Source organism: Arachis ipaensis, chromosome B02 (genome assembly GCF_000816755.2).
Source record: "Arachis ipaensis cultivar K30076 chromosome B02, Araip1.1, whole genome shotgun sequence".
NCBI lineage: Eukaryota > Viridiplantae > Streptophyta > Magnoliopsida > Fabales > Fabaceae > Arachis > Arachis ipaensis.
The window spans coordinates 5,057,232-5,083,447 of NC_029786.2; the positions used below are offsets into that span (position 1 = coordinate 5,057,232).

Below are 26,216 nucleotides of genomic sequence, written 5' to 3' on the forward strand. Positions count from 1 at the left end.
TTTTTAAATTTATGAAAATATATATAAAAAAAGTTTTATTTTGAGTGATATTATAAAAAAAATAAAAATAAATTTTTTTATATAATATAATAAAATACATAATATAATAATAGTCATATTATATTATGAAATATTGAAATTGACCGTTTATAGTTTCTATTTCTAGTTGCCCCTAGTTCCAACTACATGAAACATGTGCCTTTTGTCTTTTGAATTTGTGATACATGGCATTGCCAAGTGTGTTGTTGTGTGGGACCATGACATATGAATTACCAATCTTAGTCAACAAAGTGTTGCAATATTCAACATCTAATCTAAATCTCAATCTAAACTCAAGTTTCTCTTATCTTCTGTACTATTTGGAGTTTCCCATTTCCTCTGAGATTCTCATCTTGTTTTTGTTTCTCCTGTGTCCCCTCCACCTGTTTGATCAAAGTCCTCTCTAAACTGAAACTAGGGATGCTGAGTATGGCTTCCACACTTAGCCTCTTGAAATTTTCAGTTCTTCCCAAAAATCCACACCAATTATTTTCAACCCCAAAAATTCACCAACTTCCCTCATCAATCTCAGCAAGATTGAACACCCCAAAAGATCCTCCAAAGGCAACACAATTTCTAGAACAACATAGCATCAGCAATGCTCTCAAAACTGTTCCACTTACACTCACAGCACTCACATTCCCATTCTTGTTGGAACAAAAGGCAAGGAATAAGGATCTGCCCTTCAATTCTTGTTTCTGTATGCATAATGATCCAATTTAGGTTAGTCACTATAGTTGTTGATCTTTGTTTTCTGATGGGGTGTTTCTATTTTGACAAGGATGCTGCACTTGCTGTTGATGGAGAATTTGGGATATTGGAAGGAAGAACATTTGCTCTGATACACCCTATTGTGATGATTTCTTTGTTCTTCTTTACATTGTGGACAGGGTATTTGGGGTGGCAGTGGCGGCGCGTGAGGACTATTCAGGAAGAGATCAATGAGCTCAAGAAACAAGTGAAGTCTACACCTGTTACACCAGAAGGGAAACCAGTGGAAGGAGCAGAAGCACCATCATCATCTGTTGAACTCAAAATCCAGCAACTCACTGAGGTGATAACTTTGCACAATTTTTTTTTTTATGCTATTATTCTGTTGTTTTTCTGAATTTCATTTTGCTATGCTACTATGATTGTTTAGACTGAAAATGCAAAGAGTCAATTTGACGAGGATTTTGGAACAATTTATGGTCTATGTCATGGCACTATAGTGTTATTTAATCCACGTAACCAAACCCATCTTGTAGGAAAAGATTTAGCTGTTGATGCTGGTGTTGCAAGGAGATATACACTAATTTAACTTACAACAACATAATCTCAGGTTTAACAGCAAATTCCTGAAGTTAGGGACAATATTATCTATGCTTACAATTTTAGGGACTTAAACGGGTTCATTTGATATATTAACATATTTTTCCAAATTTTGGGGTGTACCTTGTCTTATCTATCATTAGCCGAAAACATGAACACTTGTTGATCTTTGTGCAAGGTTTAAGATCTTTGCATTTTTTCATTAGTTACATCATGTTGGGTTGAAACTATAACAAATGTAAACCTTGATTTACTCCTACGTTACTGAATACTTGATTTTGGCATATGGCCATCACCTAACTTATTGGCTTGATTTTCAAATTAAGGAAAGGAAAGGGCTGCTTAAAGGCTCCTATAGGGATAGGCACTACAATGCAGGATCCATACTCTTAGGATTTGGGGTGCTTGAGGCTGTTGGTGGAGGGTTAAACACATGGATTAGGACGGGAAAGCTATTTCCAGGTCCACATCTGTTTGCAGGAACAGGTAAAGTCTTAAATTTACATTTGATTATGGAAAAATTAAGAGGATGAGGATCACAAGAAAATTCAATTTTTTTATGAGTGCGTCACTTTTTCAGTTCTCTAAACATATTGATTAACTATGTACTTCACTTTGATCTCATAAAAATGATTCATTTAAGTCCTTAGACTCTTCGATAGCAGCATTTTGGTCGGTGTAGCTGCACTGCATCGACCATTTTAGTTCCGCCATTACAAGTCTGCTGACTGCTAACATGTCACGTGTTTTGACCATATGGCATATCATGTGGCTTGATACATTAGCAAATTGGTAATGGGGGACCAAATTAACTGAAGGAGTCCAATCTCAAAGATCAAAATGCTGGTGTTGAAATGAATCATGCTTACAAAGTAAAGATTTACTATAAACACTTAGCAAGTATGTGAAAATAAATCTTTTAGAGAAGTATAACATTCTACGATATTATTATTTTGGTGCGAAAAATGATTATGCTGCATTCTTTTGTCCACCAGCTATCACAGTATTATGGGCACTATCAGCAGCACTAGTTCCATCAATGCAGAAAGGGAGTGAATTGGCCAGAAGTCTTCACATTACATTCAATACATTAAATGTTCTTCTCTTTATATCTCAACTTCCTACTGGTTTTGAGATCTTAATGAAAGTGTTTGAGTTCACACAATGGCCTTGAATGTAAGATTCTTATGTGAAAAAATCACACTCTTTTCATTCTTTACTATTTGTCATTGTGACATTGAATCCTGACTTATTGATTCAAGCATGTACCAAAAAATAACAATGACAGATAAAAAGAAAGGGAGAGAGCATTTGCTTTCCTTTTAGCTCTCTTCCATGGAAACATCAAATAATAAGAATTTTTCTAATATATGTAAAATGTGTTCCACGAAAGTGCTGTGATAATAGGGATTGTAATTTGCAAGTTGAAGACTAGTTCCCTTCATATTTAAGTATTTTAATTTTTCAAGTCTCTTATATATAAACTATTTTATTTTATGGAATAGTGATAGAATAATTATTTTTAATGTATTTATTTGAAACTTATCATCTTATAAACAATTTTATTTTTCGTTTTACTAATGTTTTGTACCATAATTCAAGTTTATTTAAAAGTATTTAAAATACAGGCTAAAAGTTTAAATTTCTAATGGATAGTAAAATGAAAATAGAAAAAGTTGAAAGCTTTGAGGTCTGGGGGGTGATGTTTACATAATTGATGTCTGTCATTATTGCATCATTTTGAAGCCATATTTATTTTTGAGATCACTAAAACAAATATCTAAAATTTGCCCATACAAATACCCTTTTATTATAGGCTTCACCAAATTCGTTCTTAGATTAGCATATCCTTTTCTTCATTTTTTCCCCATAAGTGTCTATGACAACACTATCAATCGACTACAATTAATTCACTATAAAAATAAAACTTGTCTTATTTGATTGGATTCTATATTCTTCAACACATTTTAAATTTGGAATTTAAATTTAAACCCCCCAACCTTCATGTTCACTCTCTCAACTTTATAGCTAATGTCATGGTTATTTTGATGAATCCGAATACTTATATATATATAAGCATGAAAATTATGAAAATTGAATTGCTAAGATTTTTACAAATGGGAAAACTACAGCAGGGCTCACATATATGAGAGTTTTATCTCAAGTCTAAGGCAAGATATGATTATTTCGGATTCTTAATTATTATCTTGACATTAAAGAGTGAAGGTCCTAATAAGTCTATTATTTGACAAGGATATAAAAGTGTTATTAATTCAAAGCTATGAAACACGTAACACGACACGACACGACGTGGGATACGTCGACACGTGAATTTTAAACATGACACGGGGATACACATACATATAAATATAAAGTATTTTTTAGATAAATTATAATGATATTTTGATATTTTATTGATATTAAAATATAAATTAAAATTTTTAATTATTTTTAATGTCTTATTTTAATTATATCAAGTATTTAAAATATTTTTTTGTTTTAATAAATAATAATATATACTATATCTAAATTTACTTTAAAAATATATATTAAGAATAAGACGGACACGCTGACACATTATGGTATTTAGGTGTGTCGAAATATGTCCGGAGAAGAATTTTTTATTTTTTATTAAGACACGGTTGGACACAGCAAACACGCGTATGGGACGAGTGTCGGTGAGTGTCATATCGGACACAGCAACTCAGCGAAGTGTCAATAACAATTTAATGGGAGTAATTTGTTAACGGAGATATGTATATTTATAAAATAATAAAATAAAGAATCAATTTCTTTTGCATTAACAATTTTTATAATATACTAATCCTACTAAAAATGGTGGGCAATTTTCTTAAATAAATAAAATAGAGTTCAATTTTATCTGATTATATATTTTTGAAAATGAAGACGCAAATATATTTTTTTTTATTAATCTATAGAAATCGTTACTTGTAGTAGCGGAACAAGGGAGAACATAAACCGCTATTGGCAACCGTGCATTGGGAGGTGAACAGAAAGTCACAGCAGCGATTTTTGTAGAATGTTGTTTGGGCATAAACCGCTACACGCAGTAGCGGTTTATGTGTATTAGATGTTGAACGTAAACAGTTGGAAGCAGTTAGGTTTACCTTGAGTGTGTTATCAATGCCGAAGTGTCCAACTCCAAGAGTGTCTAGTATGTCAAGAACTTCCAATTTAAAATAGGCATAGCGCCCTTCGAATTGGGTGTTATCAATGCCAAACTTTCTTTGATTCACGCTATTAACATGCATATAAATTTCATGAATTAACGTTAGTGCATGCATGCTTAATGGCTTATGCATGCATTATTAGTGAATTAATTATTAAAGTATGCATGCATGTGCTATTAATTAATAATAAAATACAAAAAGTATGCATGCACTAACGTTAATTCATGAAGCTTATATACATGTTAATAGCGTGAATCAAAGAATGAAATATGTATGTTGAAGGCGTTATTAACGCCACTTAATGAAGCATGCAAGCAATACATATTATTTAAGAAACAAGCAAAACATGCACAAAAAAGTTTGACGTTGGCAACGCTCAACTCAAATTGGTGTGTATTTTATTTATGTAAGAAAATTGTCCAAAAATAGTAATTAATATTTTAAAAATGTTATTTTTACATTAAAAAAAATTAACTACTAAATTAATCACTATATATTTATATATAAATATATGTATAATTTAATTTATTTTTAATATATATTATATTACTAATTAATTTTGGTGATTGATTTTAGTATATAACTTTCATAGTTGTGAATGTTTCATTTGTTTCTTTATCATTATATTGTCCTAACTTTTGAAGATCCTGTTCCACAATTTTTTATCTGTCACCTTCAATTGAACGCGCATTGTTGTTAGCCACTACCCAAACCAAACATTAGCATATCCTTTTATTCTGATTCCATTTGCATGTAAATGTATGGTACATAAATCAATTGATTTCTAGAATTAATTATAGCTATGATCAATTATGATATCATCAAAGTCCACGTTTCAAAATCAACTACTCAAATGACATAATTTTTTTATACTCATTTAAAAATTTTGGGTTCGAGCCTTTCTATCTTAAAAAAAAAAAATCCACATCTCAAAAGCCTTATATTCCAAAATTTAATATACAAAAAAAAAAAAAGAAATTTCTAGAATGATGGACACATGCAAAATTTATGGCAACTTTAATGAATGAAATCTTGGCCATGGTACAAATTCTTCAATCTCCCAAAATGAAAATTTTCAAGCTTCACCACTTACCGTTGAATTTTTATTATGTGTTTATATAATTGTCTAGAATATATGTCATGTATGGAGAAGGTTAATGGAAGCCGCAATCTCTTCATAGAAGATTAATGAAAGGCTTCACAAAAATGTCAAAAATTGGAACAAGATTACAATCATCTATCTCGTCTGAACATTACTTTTGTTTTTTACTTTGTACACTAGAATAAGGAATAAATACTAATAATTTATATAATGAGACCATTTTTGACGAACACAAATTAAAGACTACTTTGCATTACCATGACTCTATATATATATACCCTTTTGTCATTTTTTAGAGTAAATTTAGTTTTATTATTTAATTACTAGTATATTTAAATTTTAAAGGTAAAACCTGAATAAAAAAATTATGTTAATCTACATTTTAATGTGATTTTAATTATCAAATCATGATTTTGACAAAGAGAAAAAAAAAAGCTTTGGTTAATTGAATAAAACTATAAGGGGTTCTCTGGTGCCAAAAAGATTTCTGATTAATTTGTCAAAAAATAATATTAAAGTGTAAAGTGAGATCCACTCCTTTATTTTTAAGTCCTATATGTCACGGTAAATTTTAGAAGGTTAGATTTGGAGTGTTTGAGAATACTCTAGATGGTTCCGGAACGTTCTAGAATGTCCTAGAAGGTCCCGAAATACCCTAGAAAGTTCTAGAAGACTCTAGAAGGTCATAGGGTATTCTAGAAGAGTGTAGATGTATATAGAAGTATAAAGAGTGGTATGGAATAATCTAGAAACATTTAGAGAGTTGTGGTAGGATAGATATTTGTAAAGAAGGTTCTGGATGATTAATTTGGACCGTTGATTAGATTTAATCCTAACCATCCATTGAGGAGGTGGATGGCTATAAATAGGGGTGAGAATTAGAGTTTGGAGGTGTGAATCATTTGTAATCACACTTGAGTAATAAAGTGTTCTTTCCACCAAAGCTTCCTTTCTCTTGTGTTTTCTTGTATTCTTAGCTTTCTTGCTAAGTATTGAGGGTTAGGCTGACTTGGTCTTAGCTCAAGAGGTTGAGTAAGTACGAGTGCTGGCACGGTAGCGTTGGAGTGTGTCCAAGGCCGTGACATATAGCTAAATTGAAGGGATACTTATGGCTATTTTTTGTGTAGCATTGTCAAGAAATCTCTAGTAGGGGTGTACATGGCCCGGTCTAGTCTGAAGATCCGGCCCTTCACCGAACACTTTAGGGGTTAATTTAGTGTGATTTCATCGAGTTTAGGGTCGGGTAAGGGTCTCAAAAATAGATTCGGTCATTATTTCGGGTCGGGTCCGGACCATAGCTCGGGTCACCCGAACTCGGTCCGGTGGCTCGGTCATCATACACAATTAATATTTTGTATTATTAGTGATGGATGATGGCTACTTTTATGTGGAATTTAAATATTATAAACCTTAATATTTTGTGTTATTAGTCCTTATAAAATTAAAATTAATGTTTTATGTTTAAAATGCATAAGACTTTAGACTAATGCATAATATTGTATTATTTGTATTGATTTAAATATTTGGTGTTATTAGACAATATTAGTATTGATTATGGTTATGCTTTAATTTTAGAGAAGAGTTGGTTCTTGTTATATTTTTTTAAGTGAATTTTACTATGTGAATTGTGAAATAATGGTTGGAGATTAGGTGATTTTTATATGCTAAAGACCCGGTTTTCACCCGATTTTTACCCGATTTTCACCCAACCCGAAGGTTCGTAGGTTTTATCGGATTTAGAATCGGGTTTGGGTCTAAAAATTAGACCCGATCTATATTTCGGACCAAATCTGAGTTAAGCCAAATTCAATTTGGCCCGGCCTATGTAGACCCTAACCTCTAGCATATGTTAGCATCTTGAAAAGGAAGTAATTGAAGGGAAAGGAGCTACATTGATACACAAGTGTGACAAACTGAGGTAATAAATTAAAGTGTATGAATCCAGCTTTTGGAAGTTGGAACAAATACTTGAATCTTATTAATTGGCAACCATGATTAAGATTCTTAGTTAGTATAAAAATATTATAGCATCAAGGAGCCGCATCAAGCACAGTGACTACAAGTAACAAAATAATTTGTATCCACATTTTCGATTTAATTTAAAAAATGGAGTTAATTTAGTGTTGAAGATTAAAAGAAGAAAAAACGAATACAAATAACATAACTTTATTTGCAATTTGACAACTAAAATATGATTATTTTAAGAAACATTTATTTAAATGACAAATTTGAAGAATGTCAACTGACTAAGGTTTTCTTTTAACCTAAATTTAAAGAATGTCAATCACTTGAACATGAACGGTTGAAGTTAGTTACCAATTGGTTCGATTTATGTCAAAAAAAGATAGATGCTACCAATTTTCATCCATTGCCAAACCAGAACTTACCACGTTATCACATGACTGTATTTGATTTTTCTTTTTTTTTTTTCTAGAAACAAAAAACACCAACAAAGGAAAATGTTAATGGTTACAAATTGCTCAAAATATAAATTATTAGTATTAATTTGATGAGCTTTGTGGCAACATTTTTTCCTTTTCAATTAACACGTCATTACTCCAAGTTCAATGATGGATCAAATAAAATATTTCCAGAGGCTAGAGAATTTCTTTTATGGCATATTGGAAACAACAGTTATAAAAGATTTGAGTAATGTTAGGAAGATAATAATCTAAAATTATTTTGTTTAACTTAACATCTATAATTTTATGCATATAACATTTAAATTATATTCTTATTACATCTAATATTATGTATTTATTTCAGAGCTAATTAATGAATGTAAAATAAAATAACTTTCAGCTTATTTAGACTGGTTTTTATTGTCTCCCAAATATTTTTGTTAAAGAATACTAAAAATTGAAAATAATTAATGTAGGTTTCTCAAACAGGTAGTTGCACAATACATTTTATTTATGGTAAAAATTCACATATCTTAATTTATTTATTTATCTATTTATATTTGAAATTATCAACAAATACAAATCAGTACAATAGAATATGATCAATGTAGTATACCAGAAATCAAGCACAAATTGTTGGCTATACAAAAGGAACACTTGTATCATACAGAAGTGTAAAAGAGAAATGATGAATCTGATGCTCACTCCAACTTTCTTCCAACATGTTTTCACATTATCTAATCACAAGTCTCTTTCTTTTGGTTTCACTGTATTTCCATTGGTACAGTATATTAAGGTTTCTCCTATAAATAACATTGCATTACTAACATATTTTTTGTGCTCAATTCAATTCTAAATCTTACATTACTTACAAGCCTTATGGTATATCTATAAACTACACCATTGCATTAATCATCATATAACTTTTGTGTTCATTTCAAAGCATAATCTTCATTTACACAAACGTTGCTGTTCTAACTAAGCCTGGATCACATCTCAAAATCAATGGCTAACCCTCCACCGGTTCGTCCATGGTCCCGGTTGGCCTCATTGGGCCCAACGCCATCGAAACCATCACCTCAGACTCAACCATCTCAACAACAAACTCCGACATCAAGGTTTAGGTTTATTCTAGGTGCTGCTGGCAAAACATCATCGGCACCTTCATCTCCAGAACAGAAAGTTCCTTCTCCTCCTAATTCTACTTCAATGCCGAATTCGCTGATTCCTAAACCATCACAATTACCAAAAAATTCCACAACAGAGAACAATGCTTATGCCAACTCCACAGAATCTCCACAGGGAACAACACCATCTGTTCATTCCTATTTGAAGGTTAACACTGAGGTTCAGCCTACTAAGACAGCATTGCAATCAGAGCCAAAAACATCGATGTTAGTTCAGAGAGAATCAGGTGAAAAGCAGAGAGAAACTGCTGAAGCCAAAGAGAAAGGTATCTTTCACAACAAGAAGCTCTCAGATTCTGAGAACAATGGAAGCTTAAGGGTCATAACAATTTCTGGTGAGAATAGAGGAGCTTACATGGAGATAATCCAATCTTCTTCAAAGAAGAAACCAAACTTTCTTCATCGCAAGAAGGGGAACTCCGAATCATCAGAGAATTATTCTGCAGATGGAAAGAACATGAACAAGAATAATCAGAGTGAAAAAACAACAAAATACTACTCGAATCCATCAAGAATGAGTAGTGCATTCTACATAAACAGCAATGTGCAGTGTGTGAACAACTCACTTCTCTATGAAAGCTCTTGCACTTGCAAAGATCCTGGAGTGCAACTTACTCTCTCAGCAAGGAAGCCACACAGTGAAGCATTTCATCAAACAGAACACGTGCATGGCAAGAACAAGAACAATTAAGTTGAATATGGTTGTTGAAGTTTGCTAATTCTAATTCTCCTATGTTTCAGGCATATTTATGGTACTATATTATGGTGTGTGTTGTACTATGTTTGAGAAAAATAAATAAGAGTTGTCGTAAAAGGGAATTGGTTCCACTAGGTCCATGCTACACTTTCTGTATGGATTGAAGGTTGAAGATTCACCATTATTGCCTAAAAGGGTCTAGTCTAGTAGTCTAGTATGCATTTTGTTTGTTGTTTACTTATTTGATGCTAAAGACACACCCTAAATTTCTAGACACACATTTTTTTGTAATTGATGAACAAAAACATATTTTTTTCCTCGTATCAAACTATGCATAGTTAATTAGTTATGAATAACTAGGGATCTTTTTGTCTGTTTACCATAAAAAGTGTGCACTTAGCAATTTAGAGTGTGTATTTAGTTATGATGTACGAAACATTGGACATGATACGACCCAAGATACACTCACATACGAATTTAAAATTCTTATAAGATACGAGAATAAAATATATATATATATAATTACAAAATTTTACTTAAATAAATTATATTAATATTTTTGTATTTTATTGATGTTAAATATAAATTATTTTTTAATTATCAATGACAGCCAACATGTATCTAACGCGTGACACGATAAATAAAAAAATGTCCATATTTCATAGGTACTTAGCATCATCTTAAAATGGTTCTTACTTCTTAATTAATAGGGTATATTCTTCGGGTTTATATACATGATGTAATGTTAAGAAACAATGGATACATTTATTGAGTCAATTTTCCAACCCTTCCAGTTCAATATTTGAATAAATCAAATTTTTGCTTTCCATAGTTTTTACCTTATATCAAACGTTACATGAACTCACTAAACAGATAAATGTATATTAAAAAATTAAAATCAATTTTGATTTTTCTATTAGTTGGAAATAAAAATGAACAACTAAATAGATATTACTAGAATTTGTACTCTTACATATATTTTATATTAATAATTAATTTTGATGGCTAATTTTAATAGACTGTTAGAATAGTTGATTTGAATAAAATCATGACATCTTGGATTCGACATGGGTGATGAGCAGAGCAGCCAAACGACGAAACAACCAGCATGATATTGGCATCAATCATGTACAATATTAATACAATATAAAATAATAATATAATACAAAATAAAAATAAAAAAAGTCTAAGAGATCAGTAATTTTTGTGTTTTGTGGTCAACACTTAACCATCAAAAGAAAAATAAGTAATTTTCTACCATTAGATAAAATTTCACACTATTAAAAACATTATTGATAACTAATTAATGATTACAAAACACAAAAATTACTAGCGTTAGCACTCCTCATAAAAATATTCGGACCACATCACATGATGCATATGTTGGCATAAATAATGAGTTTCCCTCGACAAAGAAATGGACGATTAGTGACTAGTTTATTGTTTCCCACATTCAAGGTTCTCAAAAAACCTTGTGCAGTTGGTGCTCGCTTGACACAGATCTGATCTATCCGAAATGGGTGAACCAAGATGGAAAACCAAAACTCAAACCAGTGGTTTACCAACATTCTTCTTCTTCTTCTTGTTATGGCGACGTGTGGTGTCGAATACTAACAAGGAAAACCAGATAGCGGGTGATGAAGCCGCTTATCTGAAGCAGCTTAGGAAGGCCGTATCCCCTGCCCCCTCTAGCTGGTTCAACGTCACGAACATGCGCGATTGGGGACACGTCACGTGCACCGACAGTGGCTTCGGCCTCACCGTAGAAGAAATCAACCTCATTTCAATGCCCCTTACCGGAACACTCCTTCCAGGTCTCAACAACTCCTTAGTAAACCTCAAACGCCTCATTCTCACTAACAATTCTCTCACTGGGAGAAGGGAGTTGTTCCAATGGGAGTTGGAATTTGTCCATAAACTTCATGAGCGGTTAAGGCCAGTGAAATTGTCATCTGCGAGCGAAGATTCCGTTGTGTGGAAGTTCGATAATAAAGGGGTGCAGGTCTTACAATCGGAAACGAGGTCGGACGAGATCACGAGCTATAGCTTCACAAGTGTAATCTGGAGAGCTTCGTATTCCCAAGAATTGAGCTCTTTGGATGGTTTATATTAGTTGGTAGAATTAATACTAAGGAGAGGTTGATTAGATTAGGAGTTGTTATTAATAGTGATAATATTTGTGTCCTGTGTAACAAGAGGATAGAATCTGTTGAGCATTTATTTTTTCTTTGTGAGATAACTTGGCAGGTGTAGTGCTCCTGGCTGCGGTCCTCCTTAGGTACAGAGTGGGTAATTCCTGGAACCATTAAAGAGCTATTTTGTGAGTTAGATTGGTATGCCCAACAGACGACGAGGACAGAAGATGTAGATGACGGCGTTCTTTGCAGTGATCTGGAACGTCTGGTTGAAACCTAATGCTAGAATTTTTAGTAATAAAAGAGCAAGTATCGAGATCATTCAAACAAGGATGTGGTCGAGTTACACAGAGTGGAATGGCTGTGATCCTTTTGGTGGTTGATGGCACTGCCAGAGATGCCAGGGGTTGGTTTCTTTGTTTTATGATTATGTTTTATTTTGTACTTTTTGCTCCACTTTAATGTGTTGAGCTTGCTGTGTTTCAAAAAAAAAAAAACAATTCTCTCACTGGCTCTCTGGCCTCTGCCCTCCCTCGCCGGACTCTCTCTCCTCCAAGAGCTGAAGCTCAACTTCAACAACTTCACCTCCATCCCTCGCGGTTGCTTCCAGGGTCTATCAAGTTTGCAGCTCTTCAACTTGGATTTCAACACCTATCTCGAACCCTGGACATTTCCCGCCAGTTTGACCGACTCCTCTAAGCTCACTACACTCTCTCTCCACACTACAAACCTCATGGGCTCCTTGCCAGATGCATTTGATTCCTTCCCCAAATTAGAGATCATTGATCTCTCTTATAACAACCTCAATGGCGTGTTTCCCAAGTCTTTTACAAAATTACTCAATCTACGATGGTTGTTTCTTATTCAGCAGAAGTTGACGGGTAAAATTGAATTCCTTTCATCCATGACCCACTTGGAAATTGTGTGGCTTCAGGGAAACTCCTTCCAGGGTCTCATTCCTGACTTGTCAAATTGCACCAAACTGCAAGATATCTTCCTTGCGGACAATGTGTACCTCCACCTCCTCTCATGAATCTCTCGTCTTTGGTGGAGGTTTCATTGGACAACAACTGGCTGCAGGGCCCTAAGCCTGTGTCAACAAGAGTGTGATCACAAGTTTCAAAGGAAATGGGTTCTGTTTGGGCCATCCTGGCCCCTGTCACCACACAGTCACCACTTTGCTACAGGTGGCTGCAGCATTTGACTATCCGTTACTGTTGGCGCGCTCGTGGCGAGGGAACAATCCCTGTAACCGTTGGAGGTTCATCAGCTGCGATATCCAAGGCAAGATCACAACCGTCAATTTGACAAACCTGAATCTCACTGGAACCATCTCATCCTCGTTTGCCAAGTTAAGTGATCTGCGAGACTTGCATCTTGGTGGGAATAATTTAAGTGAATCAATACCTGAAAGTTTGACCACTTTGTCACGACTGAAGATTCTGGATGTCTCCAACAACAACTTATCGGGGATCATTCCCACATTCTCGCCTAACGTTGTGCTCAATACTGCAAATAATGCTTTTCTTGTTGGGCATTCTCCAACTAATCAACCAAGTCCAACTGCATCTCGAACTAAACCTCATTGGATTAAACTAGGTACCCTCTAATCTACACCAGCTGAAATGTTGCATGCTTAAAAGTTTAGAATAATGCTACAAATGCAAGTCTCTTTGTTAACTAAGTCTAATCAAGTTAGTCTAAGATAACAAAAATCAGTTATGGCCAGCATTATTCCAAGTCTTACTGTTTAACTTGGTTGGACTTGATTCATAAAAAAACTTGGACGTGTAATATTACTCAAAAGTTTATTAGGAGTATGTATGTGTTGGTAGCATATCATGGGAAGTTTCTCCTTTTTTTTTTTTGTATGACAACAGAAATGAAAGGGATTAAATGCATATAGTAAATCACATAAGACTGATATTATTGTGATATTGGTAACAAAGATATAAACTTATGAATTGTGAATAGATAGACTCAAGTGGTATCTCTAACTTGACTTCAAAAGTGTAGGATCATTTTCAAGTTTTATTGTTGCTTAACTGAAATTAAAGTTTCTGTTGTGCATGCTTCTTGGATCTTGGTAATATTTTCTCTCTTGAAAATATTTATAACTTCACCAAAAAAATTAAAGTTAAATAAAGTTAGAGGTTTTTTGTTTTGTCAAATATGAAGTTCATATATATAGCATTACTCTATTTGTAATTATTCTTCATTGTATATATACAGGTGCTGCTGCCATAGGTAGCGTTGTTGGAGTTGTTGCAATATTTGGGGTGATTGTTTTTAACCGTAAGAGGCGTCTTAGTTTAGTGCAAAAGATAATCTTGAGTAGAAAAAGAAAACATGTTGATCGCTATGTGGAAAGTCTTATTAAAAGTTATCATTCTTTGGGTCTTAAGCAATATACATACAAAGAAGTGAAAAAAGATGATATATTCATTTCATAAAAAATTAGGAGAAGGTGGATATAGTATTGTGTATAAAGCAAATTTAGCTGATGGTGAAGAAGTAGCTGTGAAAATACTAAAACAGTCAAAGGGAAGTGTAGAAGAATTTATAGACTGGGTTTTTATCATTAGCAGAACATCTCATGTAAATATTGTTTCACTTTTGGAATTTTGTTATGATAAGAATAAAAGAGCATTGGTCTATGAATTCATGCATAATGACTCTTTGAATAAGTTCACTTATAGAAAAGAACCTTCTGATACTAATTGTAATATGGATTGGAATACCTTGTATCAAATCTCAATTGGAATTGTTCGAGGTCTAGAATATCTACACCACGGATGTAATACAAGAATCTTGCATCTTCATATTAAACTTCAAAATATTCTTCTGGATGAATGTTTTCCCCCAAAGATTGCAGATTTTGGATTGGCTAAAATATGTAAGAAGGATCAAAGTATAGTATCTATAATAGGTACCGGAGGAACTCCAGGGTATATTGCACCAAAAGTATTTAGCCGAACATATGGCGGAGTTTCTCACAAGTCTGATGTATATAGTTATGGTATGCTGATCCTTGAAATTATTGGAGGGAGACAGAACTACTATGAGAATGTACAATCACATGCCAGTGAAATTTGCTTTCCAGATTGGATTTATAAAGATCTTGAGCAAGGTAACATTCCTGCAAACTGTTTGCTCCACAAAGAAGAAGAAAATGGCATTGCAATGAAAATGACTTTGGTGAGCTTATGGTGTATTCAACCAAATCCATTAAATAGGCCATCTATCAGTAAAGTAATAGAGATGCTAGAAGGACTGCTGGAATCAATACCATATCCGCCAAAACCAGCCTTATTTTCTCCTGAAAGATTTATTCCACAATATTCAGATACATCATATAGTAATAGATATGAGACATGTTCAATAACAACTGAGGAAATTGTATCTGATAAAAGGTAATTATGACCTTGATGTAACTTCTATTTCTTGTTGAACATTGTTGTATTGTTTATATCAAATTTCAAATATATGCTAACATAAATTTGCAATAACTATATATGAAAATATATTCTTAGTATATAACGAACGAAGTGAAATATTTACAATATATATGGTACAACGAATTATTGATATCATAGATAGTATTGTCTGTTACTTATTGAAGTTGTCTTTTTAAAGTTCAGTTGCCATTTCAATTCATAATTTCTATCATTTCCTGCTGTGCATGTCTACTCATTACAAGCACTTACTGCATACATTTCTAGCTTCTGCTCTGTGTTCACACATTGTTTTCCTTCTTCCTCTTATGTCTATATATATGTAATGTGATTCTGTTATTGATCAATGAAATGTAACATACAAACAAGTTAAACCACAACTCCCTTACACTATTTTGTTCATACATCAACTATAATATAGTTTAAAATTAGGACTTCGTGTAAGTTATTTAAATTTTCTTCTAATAATCCACTTTTGTTAGCTAAATTTTAAAACTTGCAAAAAAAAATTAATTTTCAGATGGCACAATTTAAATGATAGAACAGAGAATGTGACATAATATTAGCACAGTTGTTGTGCTCATGTTCATCCTAAATAACCATCACCAGAGCCGAAAACTTTTCACCCCAGAGAACAATGCTTATGCCAATTCTACAAAACATACACAAAGAACAGCACCATCTATTCAGTTCTATTTGAAAGTTAAAAATGAGATTGAGCCGAAATTGATGCTAGTTCAAAGAGAATCTGGTGAAAATAGAATGAAACTAAAGCCAACGAGAAAGGTATCTTCACAACAAGAAGCTCTTAGATTCTGAGAACAATGGAAGCACAAGGGTGATAACAATTTCTGATTGGAACAGAGGAGCAAATTACCAATACGAATCAGATAATTATTATGCAAAATGGAAATAACAAGAACAAGAATCATCATCAGAAAGAGCAATGGAAGCGTGTGAACAACTCACTACTCTACGAAAAGCTCATCATGTATTCATGCGCTTGCGATGATCCTGGAGTGCAACTTCCTCTCTCAGCAAGGAGGCCATACGGTGAAGCATTTCATCAAACAGAACATGTGCATGGCAAGAACAAGAACAATGAATTTGAATATGGTGTTTGAAGTTAGTCAATTCTAATCTCTTATGATTCATGCTTACTTATGGTACTGCATTATGGTGTGTGTTTGAAGCTAGTCGAATATTTTTTTTTTTTTTTAAATTAGAAGAGAGACTCAAATTCAAAATATAAGGTGAGAATTGAGAGACAATAATATTTGAGTTATAGTTTATTGTTTCGAATTAGCATGATTATTGTTATGATTATATTTTGTTATTGTAAAATATGATTAGCCTTCAAAATATCTAATATACAAATTAAAATACTAAAATAGTAATTTAAATAATAATATATAATTTAAAATTCTATTCTTTTAGGTTTTATATTTTTAAAAAATTAAGTAATTTTTCTCTTAACATTACCATCAAAATTTCTCTCTTTCCATATATATTACTAAACAATTATTTAAAAATTTAATTCCCAATACAATTAGAAGCCGACTCTTATTGATATTCATAGTTAAAAAAGTTCTTTCAATTAATATAGTTGCTACGCAAAAATTAAAGCTAATTTGAAAAGAAGATAAATAATATTCTTTTGAGTTAATTTTAAAAAAAAATACTAATTTCGTTTAAATATGAGAATTGATCATTCTAACGAATATCTAATATAAAATTTTTAAATTGACGATTAAGTACCAAAAGTTGAGTAAAAAATTATTGTGGGGTCAAATTTAATAATCTAATGGGGGCAAATAAATGTTATTATCATATACTACTCAAAAAAATTCTAAATTGTACACCACTGCACTTAGATCCGTCCCTACTGACAATAACTAATAAATATTAAATAAAATAATTTTGAGTGGTTTAATTTGACCTAATTTTTAATTATCTACCAAAGGTTATGGATTATATATTCAACAACTCTTCTGCCACATATCCGTAAATGAAATTTTCATCCATCAACCACGTCTCATTTCCGGTTGTGATTAAAAGGCGAAAGGCCTTTCATATTGTTTTGTACGTGAGAACAAATATAATATATGTACGTCAATAAAGTATTATTTCACACATCACATGTACATATAATATATCCTTGTGAATTTGAAATCAAAGCACGCGGCCCTTAAAAAAATAAGAAGCAGCAGCAGCTAAAATAGCAAAAATAATGTGATGATTAGTGCATGTGAAAGGGAAACCAACCTAAAAAGCTAAAGGGAAATCTACTTACTTTTGCTTAGGCCTTTTAATATTATATTTAATTTGTCTCCTTTATATTGTTTAAAAATATTACATATATATATTTCGTCATACAATAACCTCCTTTTAGATTGGTTAAAATCGAAAAATGTTTACATGACTTTTTGTCAAAATATATTAGGAAATTCTTTATTTATCATCCAATTAGCTATTTAAACAATACCTTATATCCTGTTGTACATCAACATATATGTCTATTAATATGTAATTATTATTATCAATTTTCACTGCAACAAAAAGGTATTTTGGCAATGTTTTTTTTTTTTTATGTTTGACGACAATTTTAACCGTCATTAAATATTTTTGTGACGGTTAAAAAAAAAGTCACGAATTTGAGCATCACCAGCTGACATAAACACATAGTATGAGTTTTGGACCACTGTTGATAAAGAGTGTCGTTAAATTATTTATGACGGTTTTTGAAGTATAAAACTATCACTAATTTGTAACAACTGTCAATGTGTATTTTTAATGCTGTGTTTCGCGACATTTTAAAACTGTGATTAAAATACTAAATCATGTGACAGTTTTTTCTTATATTCCATGGCTATTTTAAACAGTTACAATATTTAGTGACGATTTAAAACCGTCACTAAGTTATTAATTCTTATGACATTTTTTAAGTATATTTAGTGACTATTTAAATTGTCATAATATTTTCAGTGATAATTTTTTATTTAAAATTGTCACTAAGTTATTAATTTCTATGAAATTTTTTTTTATTTAGTGATTGTTTTAAACTGTCATAATCTCTCCAACATCAAAACTTTTTATTATCAAAAGTTGAATTATCTAGAAATGACATTATATTTCAACAAATCTAAATTCAATCTCACAAATTTTACAAAAATAGTAACAATGTATTTCAAAAGTTGAATTCTACAAGTTTTACATAGTCATAATCTATAATATGTAAATTCAAAAGCTCCAAACTTAATCTAAATATGTAAAGTTAGCAATTCAATCATAAAACTCCTTTAAATGTTAGATGGTCTATGTTGTTAAGATTTGTGACTGATAGAAGAAAATGGTCTTATCTGTGTCGATAATCATTCAAAATTTGCAACCTACAATTGAAAATAAAAAAATATTTTAGAAAATTTTTTAAAAAAATACTTAGCAAATCAACAAGTATTATATGAAAGGCTATAATTATAAACTATAATCATTTTAAAGTGGTTGATGATGAAATTTGAATATGCAAATACATAAATTAACTGATGTTGATTAAAAAGGCTAATTCCCTAATCGTTCTGTTATTTAGAATAATATTAGAGAAGCAATCCTATAATGGTCAATTTTAGCAAATATTATAGTAAGTCAACGGTAGTTATAATATTAACTATATAAAGTGGACTCCAAAGTCTTGAACCGATATTGTAATGGTGCATGCATTCTCTATTGTAATTATTACTTTTATTAGTACTTTTAGGTTAGCAGGGAATAAAGCAATAACCCTAAAATATTATAGTTTCACTATTTTGCATTCCATGGCTGTACTGTTCTGACCGCGCCACTAGTGTCAACTACGAACTAGGAAACACCAAATGATTTGTTTATGGATGATGATTAACTTTCTAGTCCAGTGTCCACACCACAAGTCCACAACTACGAAACAAAGGCATTATATTTTCAATTTATATGTATATAAAATATGGAAAAAAATATTTGGACCTATATATATATATACATAACATGATGCATGTTGACATAAACTATATGAGTTTATGATTTTTTTTTTTTAACAAGGAATGTTCCACGCACTAAAGTGGAACGACTCAACTGAAACACAACATATACAAAATAAAAATTACATAAACAATCAATCAATTATCATCTCCGACATTGTCATTAACAACCACATGAATGATCATCACACCACTTCTAATTTAGAAACGACCTCATAAAGAAACGATGAATTGATGACTTCTTTTATTCTGTTTCCCACATTCTTGGTTCTCAAAAACCGTGTGTTAAGTTGGTGCTCGCTTGACACAGATCTGATCTATCTAAATCCAAAATGGTTCAACCAAGATTGAAATCCAAAACTCTCACTAGTGGTTTAGCAACACTCTTCTTGTTCTTCTTGTTGTTGTGGCGGTGCGTGCTGTCGGATAACGAGTTAGTGGATTATGAAGCTGCTTATCTGGAGAAGCTTAGGAAGGCTATATCCCCTGCTCCCTCCAACTGGTTCACCGCCACCAACATGTGCGACTGGAGCCGTGTGATTTGCACCGACGGTGTCGACGGCCGCACCGTAGTTGACATCAACCTCAGCTCGATGTCTCTTAACGGAACGCTCCCTTCCGGTCTCAACAACTCCTTACACAACCTCAAAACTCTCAATCTCGGTCACAATTCTCTCACCGGCCCTCTCCCCTCCTTTGCTGGCCTCTCTCTCCTCCAAGAGCTACATCTGGAATCCAACAACTTCACCTCCGTCCCTCATGGCTGCTTCCAAGGTCTAAAAAGTTTGCAGCAGTTCTCCTTCACTTCCAACACCAACCTCGAACCGTGGACATTTCCCGTCGATTTGGCTGACTCCATTGAGCTCCGAATTCTCGATCTCGGCGCTACAAACCTCACTGGCTCCTTGCCAGATACATTTGATTCCTTCCCCGATTTGCAGATTCTTGAACTCTTTGATAACAACCTCACTGGCTTGTTGCCCAAGTCTCTTGCGAAACTACTCAAGCTACGATCGTTATATCTCAACGACCAAAAGTTGTCGGGTAAAATTGAATTCCTTTCATCCATGACCCAGTTGAAATATGTGTGGCTTCACGGGAACGCCTTTGAGGGTCCCATTCCTGACTTGTCAAACTGCACCAACTTGGCAGAACTTTATCTTGACAACAATCAATTAACGGGTGCAGTTCCACCTTCTCTCATCAATCTCTCGTATTTGGAGGAGGTTTTCTTGGCCAACAACTCGCTGCAGGGCCCTATGCCTGCGTTCAACAAGAATGTGAAAACAATAATTCTTGAAGGAAATGGGTTCTGTTTAAACCATCCTGGCCCTTGTGATTACAGAGTCACCACTTTGCTACAAGTTGCTGAGGCCTTTGGATATCCGTTTCAGTTGGCGCGCACGTGGCGAGGGAACGATCCCTGTAACCGTTGGAGTTTCATCACGTGCGATATCCAAGGCAAGATCAGAACCGTCAATTTGACGAACCTGAATCTCACCGGAACCATCTCGCCTGCCTTTGGCAATTTAAGCGATTTGCGAGAACTGCATCTTAGTGGGAACAATTTAAGCGGATCAATACCTGAAAGTTTGACAACTCTGTCACAACTCAAGATTCTGGATGTCTCCAACAACAACTTATCCGGGATCATTCCCACATTCTCTTCTAGCATCACGCTCAATACTACAAATAATCATGGTTTTGTTGATAGAAATTCTCCACCCAAAGCAAGTCCTCCTCATCCATCTGCACTTCCTCCCAGTCCTACTAATAGAGCAAGGCCAACCGCATCTAGAACCACACCTCTTTGGATTAAATTAGGTACGCTCTAATCTACGTACACCAACTGCAATCTTGCATGCTAAAAATTAAAAAAATAATTCATGTAAACTAAAAGTTAGTCATCATGTATTTGCATATATTAAATAATCAGCAACTAGAATAATACAATAGAAGAATGATCAAACATGTTTCCAGCAGTATGATAAAATATTTTATGAGATGTCAAATACATATTTTTATATCTTATGATTTATTAGTAGCTAATCTTTTGTATACACTTAGTATGATTGGTTAAAATTAAAGAGATTAGATGCATATGGTAAATCACATGAGAATGACAGATCTTTGTTAATGGGACATGAGTAGTAAATATATAGGCTTATGAATTGTGAATAGATAGACTCGCAGGTATACAATGGCCACAATTATATTGATCCTTGATATTGGCTTCAACATCTCATATGGTAGCTCTAACTTGATTTCAAAAGTGTAGGATCATTTTCAAGTTTTGATAGTTGCTTAACTAAATTTTTCTGTTGTGTATGTATGCTTCTTGGAAATATTTTCCTACGGAATATACAAAATATAAGTTTCTATCTACTTTCATTATCTCCTCTCTCTCTCTCTGATTTATCTTTTCCTTTTTCAAAAAACAAAATGGAAATTTCTTCTAAAATTTTGAAAATTAAAACGAAAAAAATTAAGAATCCTCTCTTGTGTCAAATATAACGTTATTCAAATAGCATTACTCTATTTGTAATTATTCTTCACGTCATTGCATATACGCAGGTGCTGGTGCTGCAGGTAGTGTTGTTGGAATTATTGTAATCTTTGGAGTGATTGTTTTTAACCGTAAGAGGCGTTTAGGTTTAGTACAAAAGATAGTGTTAAGGAGAAAAAGAAAGCACGTTGATCATTATGTTGAAAATCTCATCAAAAGTTACAGTTCTCTGAGTCTTAAGCGATATTCTTATAAAGAAGTGAAAAAAATGACAAAGTTGTTTAGTGAAAAATTAGGAGAAGGAGGATATGGCATTGTGTATAAAGCAAGTTTAGCTGATGGTCAACAGGTGGCAGTAAAAATACTGAAAGAGTCAAAGGGAAGTGTGGAAGAATTTATAGATGAAGTTTTTATCATTAGCAGAACATCTCATATGAACATTGTTTCACTTTTGGGATTTTGTTATGAGAAGAATAAACGAGCATTGGTTTATGAATTCATGCACAATGACTCTTTAGATAAGTTTACTTATAAAAAAGAGTCTTCTAATGGTGTTTATAATTTGGATTGGAACACCTGGTACCAAATCTCAATTGGCATTGCTCGAGGGTTAGAATATTTGCATCAAGGATGTAATACAAAAATTTTACATCTTGATATTAAACCTCAAAATATCCTTTTAGATGAACATTTTTGCCCCAAGATTGCAGATTTTGGATTGGCTAAAATATGTAAGAAAGATCAAAGTATTGTATCTATATTAGGTACAAGAGGAACTCCAGGATACATTGCACCAGAAGTTTTTAGTCGAACATATGGTGGTGTTTCTCACAAATCTGATGTATATAGTTATGGTATGTTGATTCTTGAAATTATTGGAGGAAGACATAACTACTATGAAAGTAAAGAATCACATACCAATGAACTTTGCTTTCCAGATTGGATCTACAAAGATCTTGAGAAAGGAAATATTCCTACAAGGTGTTTGCTTGACAAAGAAGAAGAAAATGGCATGGTAATGAAAATGACTTTAGTAAGCTTATGGTGTATTCAACCAAATCCATTGGATAGGCCTTCTATGGGTAAAGTAATAGACATGTTAGAAGGATCACTTGAGTCAATACCATATCCTCCAAAACCAGTCTTATTTTCTCCTGAAAGACTTGTCTCACAATATTCAGATATATCTTATAGCAATGAACATGAGACAAGTTCAACAACAATAGAAGAAATTGACTTAGAGAAAGGGTTAATGTGACTTTGATGAAACTTCCAGTTCTTGTTAAGCATTATTGTGTAAGTTCTTTTCACAAACTTCAAATATATGCTAACAAAAATTTGGATCAACTATGTATTTATAATATAATTAAGTGAAATAGTTTCAATATATATGGTACAATGTGGTAGACACTATTTTATTTCTCCTCTTCGTCCCAGTGATCTCATCATTCTGCTATGTTTATTGTTTCTTTCTCATTCACTTTGTTTAATTTATGTTACATATGTACATGCACTCTCAAAAGTAAAACATGTGTTCCATATGATAGAGAAAAATCAAATTTAAACAAGAATTACTGATTGTAACTTCTTCAATATAAGAAGGCAGTGAATATAATAACTTGACGCTTCTAATGATACAAGTTTAAGTGGTAGAGCATAAAATGTGAGACAGGTTGTGCATCCCCTGTTACTCTTACAAATGTGACAGAATTTGCTTTCTATCACATGGTATTTAATTCTTTGATGACCATTCAAGTTCTCAAGCTTTCAAGGGTGTAAGAGAGTACCATCATGAACTCACTAAAAAGTAAAAACTATCTTCTATTGGTAATATAAAGAGAAGAAAAACAAAGAAAACAGAAGATTAGTCTACGACATAATCGAGATACAGGAGAGGAAGAACCTGACTAGGGGGTTCATTTCAGTCCTTGCACTGTTGCACACAACAGCTGCATCCACAACCATCTTGGCTAGACAGTTCGCCCTCCCATTCGATATTCCAAACCACCACTCCACACTCAACCATGGTCCCAAGGGCATTGATGCTGCCAATCTAAATTGATTTTAACAAAATTTATCTCCGGACAATGCCAATCTATATGCACATCAATCTCTCTGTTCTTCTTAAGGAGCCAATAATAAGCTGAAGATGTAACATAAGAAACCTGATGCTTTTGGTTTATAAACCCAAGTGTCTTCCAAATCAGAACAAGGTGCTGTTAGAAGAGTGATATCTTGGGGAATACTTGTATATAGATGCTGCAAGTTCCATTGATTGTAAATCCAAATACCCCTCACCCTCATATGACTACTCACAATATTAATAACAGGAACTCTGGCACCAATAGGTCCTCCACTCAATCAATTTGAAAACCAAAGAGAAGAATTTTCAATGCCCAGGTTAAAATTAGACGATCCTTTGCAGAACAAATACTTCTCCATGTCCTAGTGGCATTCCTCTTAGGTTCTATACAAGAACACTAGAGCCAGATATACATTTATGGAGCCCAAATAGAAGTGCAGGCCTCTCGGGTTGGGTAAGAAGTAAGAACCTTCCAAACCAGTGAAGCATTTCATCAAACAGAACATGTGCATGGCAAGAACAAGAACAATTCAATTGGATATTGTATTTGGAGTTAGTTAATTCTAATTCTCCAAAATAATAGTCATCACATAAGCCAAAGAAGGCAAGTGAGGAAGTGCATAATCCATCACAAGAAATCAAAACAAAACATTATTATGATATTATTACAACCATTACAAATTAGCAGAAGTCTCCACTCTCCAGCAATTGGCAACTCACATCACACTCTCCAAAGCAACGTAACCAACTCTACGTCCTCATTGGCTGGGAAGTGCGGGAGTGGTATCAGCTTTTTTCTTCACGCGCCGAACGGCGAGTATCAAAGCAACAAATCGCAAAGAAAGTAAAACCACCAGAAACGTGACAAACACATAGATAAAAACGCGAAATCCGGCGTGAGTTTTCTGAATACGCGGATTGAGAAGAAAAGCACCGAGCGTGTAAGACACGGCAAGAAGGATGAGAGAGAAGGACATGAGCATTGCAAGCACCAGGGTTGGGTACCCTGGACCCAGAGGAACTCCGCTTATGACCAATATGCACGTGGTGATTGAAAACAAGAAGGAGATAGAGTTAGTTAGCATGAACCCGGAGTAACCGTGACGGTCAACTGCAGCGTAAACGGATTGACCTGGACATGCTTGACCGTGGGCAATTGGTGACGGACAAGCGACGGATCCGTTGTCGCCGTTTTGAATAACGCCGCCGGGTGGGTTGAGACCGTTTTGAAATGCCATTGTTGCAATGACGGTTGCCATGAGTCCCAGGTTCCCTCTCATTTCCTTCAGCCACTCGCCACCATCGTCACCTGGCGGAAGCGATACCAGATAACGGAAGCTACCCGAAATAATACTCACAATGACGTCCATTGTTAATTATTGAGAGAGAGAGAGAGCAAGCAAGCATGAGGCACTACTACTAATAATGTAAGTAGATTTTAGATTTTGTGAGTAGTAGCCATTAATTAATTATTAATAATGTATTTAATGATGTAAAATTTTATTTAATAGTAGAGAATTACTTATTTTTATTTTATTGGTTAAGTGTTGGCTAGATTCTTAGACTTTTTCAAAAAATAATACACTTTTTTAGGATTAATTTTTTTATACATGTTTTTGTTAAAAATGAAATTATTGGGTGTAATTATACATTGGTGAATTTTGAACACACATTTCAGCCAATACACAGAAACGTATTGAATATTTTTATAATACTATAATACATTTCAAATGTCAATATTTAAACAAAACATCATCTCTACTTTCATATTAAAAATAATTTCTGTGCCCCTAGCATTGCCAGTTAGCAGCTATTTAGTAAAATTTAGAATCTTTTCGTTGTGATAATTCCTTCACTTAATTGGGATTTTCGCCATCTTTCTTCGTATCTCGATAATGCATTATTAAATAACGGATATAATTTAATCTTTGAATTCTCAAAGTATGTACAACAATTTTAAATTAAAACAAATCTCAAATAAACTTGAACAGTCTAGTAATTATCTCACTAGTCTATTTAAGTAAGAATTGAAATTCGAATTTGCATTATATACGTAATAATTTATTAACCAATTACAAATTTTAAATAAAATTTTGAT

The 26,216-nt window shown here is 33.3% G+C and overlaps 5 protein-coding genes and 1 pseudogene across 5 annotated transcripts; 5 read left to right on the forward strand and 1 right to left on the reverse strand.

Annotated features, from left to right (window-relative positions):
* Nucleotides 289–2,719, forward strand: LOC107623938. Its single transcript, XM_016326351.2, has 4 exons — nt 289–702; nt 821–1,093; nt 1,677–1,836; nt 2,346–2,719. The coding sequence occupies exons 1-4, from the start codon at nt 460–462 to the stop codon at nt 2,522–2,524; spliced, it is 855 nt and encodes a 284-aa protein (XP_016181837.1). The 5' UTR covers nt 289–459; the 3' UTR covers nt 2,525–2,719.
* Nucleotides 9,051–9,923, forward strand: LOC107623930 (cell wall protein RBR3-like). The gene has a single exon (XM_016326339.2). It carries the CDS (start codon nt 9,051–9,053, stop codon nt 9,921–9,923), a length of 873 nt encoding a protein of 290 aa, XP_016181825.1.
* Nucleotides 11,292–12,395, forward strand: LOC110268658. Its single transcript, XM_021115248.1, has one exon. It carries the CDS (start codon nt 11,446–11,448, stop codon nt 12,040–12,042), a length of 597 nt encoding a protein of 198 aa, XP_020970907.1. The 5' UTR covers nt 11,292–11,445; the 3' UTR covers nt 12,043–12,395.
* Nucleotides 12,498–16,482, forward strand: LOC107626674 (annotated as a pseudogene).
* On the forward strand, nt 19,518–23,604 carry LOC107626675 (somatic embryogenesis receptor kinase 2-like). Its single transcript, XM_016329574.2, has 2 exons — nt 19,518–21,353; nt 22,104–23,604. The coding sequence occupies exons 1-2, from the start codon at nt 19,862–19,864 to the stop codon at nt 23,291–23,293; spliced, it is 2,682 nt and encodes an 893-aa protein (XP_016185060.1). The 5' UTR covers nt 19,518–19,861; the 3' UTR covers nt 23,294–23,604.
* LOC107623948 lies at nt 24,658–25,562 on the reverse strand. The gene has a single exon (XM_016326359.2). It carries the CDS (start codon nt 25,486–25,488, stop codon nt 24,877–24,879), a length of 612 nt encoding a protein of 203 aa, XP_016181845.1. The 5' UTR covers nt 25,489–25,562; the 3' UTR covers nt 24,658–24,876.

Bases quoted from the DNA above. Each gene is read 5' to 3' on its own strand.
- LOC107623938 (XM_016326351.2), top strand. From the start codon at position 460: ATGCTGAGTATGGCTTCCACACTTAGCCTCTTGAAATTTTCAGTTCTT. The intron at 703-820 runs GCAAGGAATAAG...TATTTTGACAAG, and splicing joins CATTCTTGTTGGAACAAAAG to GATGCTGCACTTGCTGTTGA. The intron at 1,094-1,676 runs GTGATAACTTTG...TTTCAAATTAAG, and splicing joins AAATCCAGCAACTCACTGAG to GAAAGGAAAGGGCTGCTTAA.
- LOC107623948 (XM_016326359.2), bottom strand. From the start codon at position 25,488: ATGGACGTCATTGTGAGTATTATTTCGGGTAGCTTCCGTTATCTGGTA.
- LOC107626675 (XM_016329574.2), top strand. From the start codon at position 19,862: ATGGTTCAACCAAGATTGAAATCCAAAACTCTCACTAGTGGTTTAGCA. The intron at 21,354-22,103 runs GTACGCTCTAAT...GCATATACGCAG, and splicing joins ACCTCTTTGGATTAAATTAG to GTGCTGGTGCTGCAGGTAGT.
- LOC110268658 (XM_021115248.1), top strand. From the start codon at position 11,446: ATGGGTGAACCAAGATGGAAAACCAAAACTCAAACCAGTGGTTTACCA.
- LOC107623930 (XM_016326339.2), top strand. From the start codon at position 9,051: ATGGCTAACCCTCCACCGGTTCGTCCATGGTCCCGGTTGGCCTCATTG.